Below are 9,859 nucleotides of genomic sequence, written 5' to 3' on the forward strand. Positions count from 1 at the left end.
TAGCTTGTGTTAGATTTACTATGGCATAACCTGCCGGGGGGGGGGGGGGGGGGGGGGGGGGGGGGGTGCGGCCCCCTTCCCGGACTGGGCTAGGGGGGGGGGGGGGGGGGGGGGGCGGGCGTGGAGGTTGTGCTCCCATCTACGAACTGTGTAATGGGATGCGGGGAGATGTGTAGAAAGGGATTGAGAAAGAGGTCTAAAGCCTCCATGCAATTGTGTTCTAAGGGTCGTGAGTGTTTTGGGATGAGAGTGGCTGGATTTTAAGGGAGGGTGAAGTTTAAAGGAGAACTGGGAATTTTCAATGAAAGTAAGGTGAATAATTTGTAGGCAGGAAATGGAGAGAATTGACTTGGCCTTATGGCTGAGAAGGTCTTGACCATTTGTTGTTTAAAAGTTAGTTTAGAGCTTTCTTGTGTTAAAAGGGCAGCTGCTGCCAAGGCCCATAAACAGGGGCCCATTCTCGAGCTGTGGTGTCTAGTTATTTAAAGAGGTTTGTAACCAGGGAGAAAATATCTCCTGCCTTTTGTCCCAAAACCCCAATTGCCAATCTTTGGGTTTTGGTGATGTATAGGATAAAAGGATGAAAAAGGTCTGAGAGAGATAAAGCTGGGGCTATGAGGACAGCAGCTTTTAATCACTGGAAGGGAGAATGAATGGGCTTTGTGGGATCTAAGGGAATGGCAGGATCCCCTTTGGCTGCCCCATAAAGTGGTTTTGCTAGCATGCCAAAGTTGGGGATCCACACACGGAGATATCCTGAAAGCCCCAGGAAAGAGAGAAGTTCACTCTTTGTGGTAGGAGTAGGGAGTTCACAAATTAGCTCTTGCAATCCACCGTTATTTCTCTGGTATTGGGGGTGAGGTGAACTCCCAAGTAGGTGACTGAAGAAGAAATTTGGGCCTTGCTGGGGACACTTGATATCCCCTGGAGGCCAGAAAATTAAGGAGAGCAACAGTGTGGGCCTCTGAATCCTCATAGGAGGGGCTACAAAGGAGGAGGTCATCCACATATTGTATTACAGTGCTAGAGGTTGGGGAAAATTCAGATAAGTCTTGAGCTAAGGCCTGGCCAAAAAGTGGGGGCTATCCTGAAACCCTTGAGGCTGAGGATTAGTCCTGTACTAAACGGTATGAGCCATTAGGCTTTATAACAGGAAGGATGGGTGTATTGAAAGGTGAGTGGGTAGGCCATGAGAGATGAGAAGAAAGGAGTTTGTGTACCACGGGTTTTAAGCCTATTAGGTGTTTGTTAGTGATGGGGTACTGTGGGGAATCAGGGAACAAAGAGGGTTCCACAATTTAACAAGGATAGGGGAATGGTGCATGGCAATGGAGGGAGAAAAAGTGTCCCATACTAGGGATTAACCTTGCCCGAGGGGGAGGGGAAGGTGAAAACCTCAGGGGGAAGGTCTGGGGTGGCCTGTGACAGGAGTATTGTAGCTGGAGTTAAAGTGTTTAGGGTAAGAGTAGCTTTGAATTTGAAAAGGATGTCCTGTCCCAGTAAGGGGGTTGGGCATTGAGGCATTATTAAGAATTTGTGTGTGAATTGGGTGTGATGTAGGGTGCAGGAAAGAGTTTGAGTGATCTGTGGGTGGTTTTCTGATCCCATGACCCCTACTATTGTGATAGAGAATGGGGTTGTTGGTCCTGCATAGTCAGGAAGGGTAGAGTAAATGTCCCCTGTATCGATGACAAAAGAGATCGGCTTACCTGCTACAAGGAGAGTTATCCTGGGCTCATGCGTGGTGATCTCCATGGGGGCTTCAGGCCCTGGGTGTCATCAGTCCTCTTCCTGGGCAAGCCAAGAAGCTCCGGTAGGGATGGCTGTGAAGTCAAAGGCTGTAGGTTGGGGACTGGGCCACTCTCTCTCTGGCGAGTGGCACAGTCATCCCCCCAGTGACATGGCCATTTGTAGTGAGAATGGGTTATGACAGGTCCATGCCAAGTGGCCCGATTGACTGCATTTGAAGCAGTTCTTGGGTGGCTTGTCCCTAGAGTCAGCCAGCTTTGGTTATGTCAGCCATGGATGGCATTAGACAGGAGCTGGTATTTGGCCTGATATCTTTTATACTTTTTTCCAATATCAGAGGCTGACTGGGTAATGAAGTGAGAGTGTAAGAATGCTATGCTTGCAGGGGAGTTTGGATCTATATGTGTGTAATCATGTAAAGCCTCAGAGAGGCGGGTTAGGAACTTGCTGGGATTTTCGGTGGGTCTCTGTGTGATCTCTCTAAGCCTGTCATAACTACTGACTTGTGAGTAGCTTTTGGAGGCTGTGAAGTAGGTGTGCAATCATATTATCCTGGAGATCCTGATCCCTGTGGCCAGCCTGGTAGTTCCAATTCAGGTCCATGCAAGGAACAGCAACAGCTCCCACAGGCCACCTACTATTTTGAGCATGTACCTGAGCCACTATCCAGACCTGCTCCCTGTACATGGACTCAGACAATTCCTTCCAACCCAGCCACTTCATGGAAGGGTTATAAAAAGCTGGAGCTGAAGCAGGGTTGTTACCTGATGAAAGGGGAGAAGGGGAGGGGTTGAGCTGAGGACAAGCATCTGGAGGCCAGGTGTGGGGAAGAGAGAGAAATGTGGAGGGCTGACAGATCAGAAGATTGATCCAAGTCTGGAACGGGAGGTCAAGCATGAGCTGGGAGAATTTGAGACATAGGACAGTTTTGACAGAGAGAAGAATGCGTTCAGAGATAGAAGAAGGCTCGAACATAAGGGAGTCTCTACAGCTTTTGCCATTTCGGTGATTATCTAAATCGAGTGCCATCTTGTCGCCACTGGTATCCACTGTAATGAGGCGTTCGAGTTTTAATGTCTTCCTGGAGGCCAGGAAATTGTCCAGGAGACGGCCCAGAGGCATAGAGCACAGAGTACAGTAGAAAACGAGACGTTTAGGTTTAATGTCTCCCTGGTGGCCAAGAAATTGGCTAGCAGACAGCCCAAGGGCATAGAGTGTGGAGGTTTGGATTGTGGGGATCCCATGTAGCGGGTGAGAAAGGGTGTTCCTTGTTTTTTAACTGAATACCATAAGCCTCAAGTCCACAGTCTTCTTCAAACAATGCTAAGTAGAATTTATTAATTCTTCCTATTTTTTATTGTTTTAAATGGCAACTATGTATGGGAAGAGATAAAGGTTTTCCATTCATGATATAGTTTTCCTTCAAAATAAATGAAGTTTCAAAAATGATTCATTAAGTAAACAATTCTGGTGATGGTCATGGGCTATGACAAAAGTCATAAGGTTTGGGGAACCTCGTGAGAATCTCATGAGAACCTCGTGTTTGGACAGAGCCTTTCCATTTGTGAATAACACCTAAACTTTAACCAGCCTCTGCTATGGACGGGCCACTGTGAAAAGCACTTTCCATATCTGATCCATCACAACTCTGCAGGTAAGTGTATATGGGCCCATTTCACAGATGTGGAAACTGAGTCTCAAGTAAGTTAAATTTCATGGTGAGAGAGAGGAGAAGGCAGGATCTGAACCCAGGTCTAACGCCTGAAGCTCTGGGCTTTGTTATAGCATGCTGCATCTGGGTTCTTTACAAAGTGTGGGCTGCTTCTCATCAATCAGGGGATCTCCATGAAGAACTTTGGGAAAGCCTACCATAAAGGGCATTTATCCTCCGTGTCCTTCCCCAAGTTAGAGCTCAGAAGTTGTTCCATTTCTCCTTCTCTCTTCATTTGGTTCATGCAAGAGCCAGGGCCCATTTTCGATATTCTCATTCCTAGTCTGAACACTTCTTCCTCCCTCCAACACCATTTCTGTTCCATCATTATGGAAACAGCCCCGTCTCCCACCATCAAGTGGAATAACAAGTTTTGTCGGGAGGAGGCAGTGCTAGCTGACCTCAGTGCAAATTAAAACATATCAAAGAGTCTTAGTTTTAAAGTTGCCAGACCTCCATTGCCATAAAGAGCTCTATTTTCACTCAAACTCCAGCAAGAGATTAGCAGCTTGAAATCACTTTGACAGTGTCAGTTGCTCTATTGCATACCACAGAGAATTTTAATTCCAGCCTGTGAAATTGTAATTGCTTCTCAAGGAGAAGCACAGGATCCTGGGTAATGGCCACAGCCAAGCTCAATGTCAGAGTTGCCAGTTGCTGCCACATCAGATATGACTTGCTGTTATTCAAAAATCACTCCAGCTTTCCATACGGGAAGCCAAACTGGGGAGTGAAACTAAATTAACAGAAACTGTCAGCTGTTCAGAATAGTACAGACAGCAGTATGACAGAGGTGGGTGACTTCCCACCCAAAAAAGGTAACTTTTTTGCTTTTTTCAGTGAAGACAGAGTTTCACAAACAAATTTCATTACTTAAGGTATGCTGCTCAGTGATGTCATTATTAAGCAAAAAGTTATCTGGTCCATGGCATTGGTCAGAACAAAAGGTGGGGAGAAGGAGTCATGGAAAGTTTCTCAGGGCATGATCCCAACAGTGAAACTTGAAAGAAGACTGTGGAAATAGCAGAGGAAGGAGAAGGGGCTAAAAGGAAGACTGTGCAGGGCAGAAAGAAGAGCATGTGGAAGGCATAGAATTGTGAGCATGGTAAGATTAGGGAGCTGCGAGTGTTTGTAGAAGGCTGGAGCACACTGGGCTGGTAGTGAAGTTTAGAGAAAATTACACCAATGGTAAAAAAAAAAAAAAAAAAAAAAAAAAAAAAAGTGGCCCCAAAGAGTAATTAAAATAATGAAGATAACAAGTCCATGTCAGGACGATGCGTGCAATCGATTCAAATGACCTGCTATCAAAGTTAAACTGTCTGAGAAATTACTTCCTGGCTGTTTGGAATAAAGACAATCCGGAGCTACCACATATGATTACAAAACATTTAGGGGCCGGGAAAAGTACCTGCAGCGGGAGGGCCTGTTATCTGTCATTCTCTCTTCACAGGAGAAGTTCTGACCAGTACTAAGAGGTTCTGAAATAAATTCGTTTTTCTCCCCTGAAGGTTAGAATATTAACAGTTCATGGCATTGCCTTCTTGTTTTAGAAATTAGAGTAAATTCAGATGTGGGTTTTACTTTTTCTCATTTGATGATTTTTAGGGTGCATTTCAGGTATTAGAGTTGACTTTTCCAGTTAAAGGAAAATTTCCCTCAGAAGGTACGGATGCCCACTTCTTCCTGCTATCTTTCAGTAAAAGGAGGTGGCAAGAGGTTGGCTTTGTTTCTGTTATTATTTTTGAGTGTTATCTTATGTCATTACTCCTCTAAATTAGCTGATTGAATAATCAATGACTGTATGATTTTTTGCTTTTGTTTTTTAGTGGCTGGCTGGTACAGGAATCGAACCCTGAACCTTGGTGTTATCAGCACCTCACTCTAACCAACTGAGAAAACCAGCCAGCCCCTGACTGTATGTTTTCTTCCAGTGCAGAGTAAAATTTTGTGTTCCTCTAAGTGCTTTTGGCTGCCAAGAAGTTGTGTGTGTGTGTTTTCTTTTTTGCTCTAAATGAACAAAATCTCTTTATTATTTTATTTAGATGAGAGAAGAGTTTTAAAAAATCCTGTTTCCCTTTTTCCATCACCATAAATAATCTTATAAACTTATAGAGACCATAAGAGGTCTCCCTGGATCATTAGAATGGGCTCTAGAAAACATAAAAAATGTTGTTGTTTAACAAATCAGCTGAGGTATGCTGGATTTTGGTTTTTTTTCACAGTGAAAGACCAAGAGATTCCTTTACATAATGTGTGTGTAGATACATTGTCGCCCAAATCTTGGGGTCCAACTGATGGATATTTGGTGTGGAGAAGAGGCACCCCAATTAGACTCAAAGACCATGCCGAGCCCTTCTCCCATTTTTTCTGAGCCTTTGAAAACTCAGGTAGCTCCGCTGTTACTTTTTGGCAATCTGGTACCTAGGTATGCTCAGACCTCATTCCCATTCATTCATTCATTCATTCATTCATTGCTCAGCCTCTACTCTGGCATGAATAGATCAAGTGACACAATGGAGAATATACTAAATACAACTGAATAGGTAAGTCCAAAGTTCTGCCCCCGAACATCTCAGCACCAAAGAGGACACCTGGAATCCTTGTTCAGAAATGCCCCATCTAGAGGGGTGGCCTTAGCCCAGTCACTAACTCCTCCTAACCTCAGCTCTCCATCTGTAGAATAAGGAGGTACAACTCCATGGTTTCTGTGAGTCCCTCTTGCTCCTATTCTATCTAGGCTGAACTGCATGGGTCATTGCTCTGCCTTTTCAAAAAAGACCAGGTTCCAGATGAAGCAGAGAGACATACACCAAGTCCCTTTTACCAAGCACTGAGAAAGAGCAGTCTTTCCATGCAATCTACTCAAATATTACTGTTAGAAAGTTTAAACTCCCTGACACATTACAGAGAAACAGAGGTTGTTTAGGATTGATTATCAGAAGGCTGGTGGTGACTTTTGGGGGCTTTAAACTTGTGACTTCAATGTTGGATTGCCACAGGTTTTGCTCTTGACTGGAGTTACTGCAGCTCCTAAGACAGTTTGCCTTTGCCACATAGAATGAAGGAAAGCTGGTGTTAATTTGCCTTTTTTTTTTTTTCCCACTTCACTTGCCTTCTGATTTATATGTCTAAAGGCATTAAAAATATTCTTCAACTGGAACTACAACATTTTTAGCTACTGGATTTTCTTGTAGCTTTTTATAATTCTGATGGCCCAAGGCAATCTGGTTTGATAAGATTAAATTTTTCAGACTGGTATCCAACCAACTTTTGCTTTTCTTAAGATTGCTTTGGAACTTTTAACCTTTCTGCCTTCTGAAATCTTAGAGGATGTTGGGTTAAGAGGGAAAAAGAGAAGATGAATTCTGACTGAAGGCTTGAAACTCTTACCATGCATGGATGGGGTTAGAAGGAATATATGAGAAGAAAAACTACTGGAGATGAAAAAGATATAAAACCAGGGAAAGATGGAAGTAGTCAAGGTAACAGCTGTAGCAGACCCTCCTTTGGGGTCTTGCAGATCGTTCTGTTAAAAGACATAAAACCAAACCCATCTTGGATGTTTCTCCACATAAAACATCTAAAAGTAGAACTTAAAAGATCCTTTACTTCCCCTAGTTGGGACCCAGACTCTGTAAGCTCCATCTCCCAGTTTGTTTTCTGTTTGAGTTCGGATTTTATTCTTGGATGTGGAACCAAATGAGACATGCTATTGATTGCTCCCCATTGTTTCCTGGGTGAGAGATTGTGCTATATTCAGGTTTACTTATTGGGCCAAAAACATAGAGAGGAGACCCAATTAAAGTTTAGTTTTTTCTGGTCTTGTAGACATGACAAGTTTTAACACTTTAATGGGCAAATGATCAGGGATTTAGAGTTTTCCTGTGAATTTTGGAATGGAGGGTAGTAGACCATGAAGTGGTTTCCTTATATTTCAAATGACACCAGGTAAGTTTGCAGAAATCACACAGGCTGAATAAACAAAAAACCGAGAGCATCTGCCCTGGAAGATCACAGTCTGGCATTGTCATCACAGGTGGCTTTTTTGTGAAGTGTTCACATCCATTTATTAATAGAGCATATGTATTCTTAACTGAACAGGTGGAGTAAGAGAGTTGGAGATACAGAAGATCAAAACCAGAAAGCTGGAGTCAATAATTTAAATTGTAGTTGATAAGCAGAGAAGGTAGCAGGTGCTGGAAGGATAGAGGGTTGCTAGGTCCCCAGAAGCTATTTCAGTGTGGAAGTGCCAAAGCACAGATTAAGTAAGGATCAAAGATACTGGACTACAAAGACGGGAGCTTGCCTCTTACTGAGGCACTTCGTTAATTAATCAGTGATGGGATCCACACATCTGGTTCCAGCCATGTATTCCAGCAACAATTGCAAAACAAACAAAACTCCAGTATCAGCAATGATAATAGCAACGACAAGAACAAGACCCACCACCAACTGGCTAAGCTGAGGCTTGCTAACAGCTCTTCTGGAAATGGACACATTTGGAAGTTTGGCAGTAGATAAAACACCAAGGGTAGAGATTTAACTCTTCCCAAACCTTGCTTCATGGTTCCCAAGAAAGTGATCTTTACGTTGTATATTTCCAAAAGTGTCAGTGTAGGGTAAGATCAGCAGAGCCCATTGACTGGGAGACCAACGGGAGAACCAGTCATCCGCCATTTTGTCACTGGTTATCTTTCCAAAAACGACATCTGTGATAACTATGCCAGACTGTGATCTTCCAGGGCAGTCACTCTTGATTTTTTGTTTATTCAGCCTGTGTGATTTCTGCAACCTTACCTGGTGTCATTTGAAATATAAGGAAACCACTTCATGGCCCACTACCCTCTTCATAGCCTGCAGTGTTTAGAAGCCTGTTGAGAAGCCTACACAGCTCTTTCTTGACTATCAAATAACCTATAGATTCCTTGCACAGCAACAAAATGCTTCACAGTGTGACTTTAGTCTAATTTCTAGTCACTTCCCTTTATCTAAAACTTTTTCATCATACCCAACATAAACTGTACCCATTCATTAAGCAATAAATCCTCCTTTCACCCTCTCCTCAACCCCTGGTAACCTCTATCCTACTTTCTGTCTCTATAATTTTGCCTATCCTAGGTACCTAATATTAGTGGAGTCATTTCACTAAGTGTAATGTTTTCAAGGTTCATCCATACTGTAGCATGTATTCACTCCTTTCCAAGACTGAATAATATCCAGTGTGTGTGTATACCACATTTTGTTTATGCATTTGTCTGTCAATGGACATTTGGGTTGTTTCCACATTTTGGTTATTGTGAATAATGTTGCTATGAACATTGGTGTGTAGATAATCTGCTTGAGTCCCTGCTTTTAATTCTTTTGGATATATAGCTAGGAGTGGAATTGCTAGGTCATATGATAGTTCTAGGTTTAAATTGTGAGGAATCACCATGCTATTTCCCACAGTGGTGGCTGCATTTTACATTTCCACTGAAAATTTATGACGGTTCCAATTTCTTCACATCCTCACCAACATTTGTCATTTTTTCTTTTTTTCAGCCATTCTAATGGGTGTGAGATAATATCTCAGTGTGGTTTTGATTTCCATTTCTCTGAGTACTAATGATGTTGAGCATCTTTTCATGTGATTATTGGCCATTTGTGTTTCTTCTTTGGAGAAGTGTTTATTCAGGTCCTTTACTCATTTTGAATTGAGTTGTTTTTTTGTTGTTCTTGTTGAGTTATAGTAGTTCTTTATATATTTTGGATGTTAACCTTTTGTCAGATGTATGATTTGCAAATATTTTTGCCCTTTCTGTAAGTCGTCTTTTTGCCTTCTCAGTAGTGCCGTTTGATGCACAAAGTTCTTAATTTTGATGAAGTCCAGTTTATCTATTTTTTTCTTTTGTTGCCTGTGCTTTTGGTGTCACATCTATAAAATCATTGCCAAATTCGGTGTCATGAATATTTTCCCCAGTGTTCTCTTCTATGAGTTTTATAATTTTAGCTTTTTAAGCCTTTGATCTATTTTTTTTTTTTTTGTATATGATGTAAGCTATGGTCCAACTTTATTTTTTTGCATGTGGATATCTAGTTTCCCTAGCAGCATTTGTTGAAAAGACTGTCCTTTCTCTATTGAATGGTCTTAGCACTCTTGTCAAAAATTGATTAACTATTTGAGAATTTATTTCTGGGTTCTCTATTCCATTTCATTGGTCTGTATGTCAGTCCTTATACCAGTACCATACTGTTTTTTTTTTTTTTTTTTGTATATGATGTAAGCTATGGTCCAACTTTATTTTTTTGCATGTGGATATCTAGTTTCCCTAGCAGCATTTGTTGAAAAGACTGTCCTTTCTCTATTGAATGGTCTTAGCACTCTTGTCAAAAATTGATTAACTATTTGAGAATTTATTT

The 9,859-nt window shown here is 42.1% G+C and overlaps 1 protein-coding gene across 1 annotated transcript in view; it reads right to left on the reverse strand.

The window, feature by feature from the left end:
- Window positions 1-9,859, reverse strand: part of LOC103600373 (threonylcarbamoyladenosine tRNA methylthiotransferase-like) — a 151,403-nt gene that overhangs the window by 2,322 nt on the left and 139,222 nt on the right. The window contains exon 5 of the mRNA XM_008584636.1: window positions 1,710-1,823. Coding sequence (XP_008582858.1) covers window positions 1,725-1,823 — 99 coding nt within the window. The 3' untranslated portion in view covers window positions 1,710-1,724. The remainder of the gene's footprint in view (window positions 1-1,709; window positions 1,824-9,859) is intronic.

The sequence above is a fragment of the Galeopterus variegatus genome, unplaced genomic scaffold, assembly GCF_000696425.1.
Source record: "Galeopterus variegatus unplaced genomic scaffold, G_variegatus-3.0.2 Scaffold3323, whole genome shotgun sequence".
Taxonomy (NCBI): domain Eukaryota; kingdom Metazoa; phylum Chordata; class Mammalia; order Dermoptera; family Cynocephalidae; genus Galeopterus; species Galeopterus variegatus.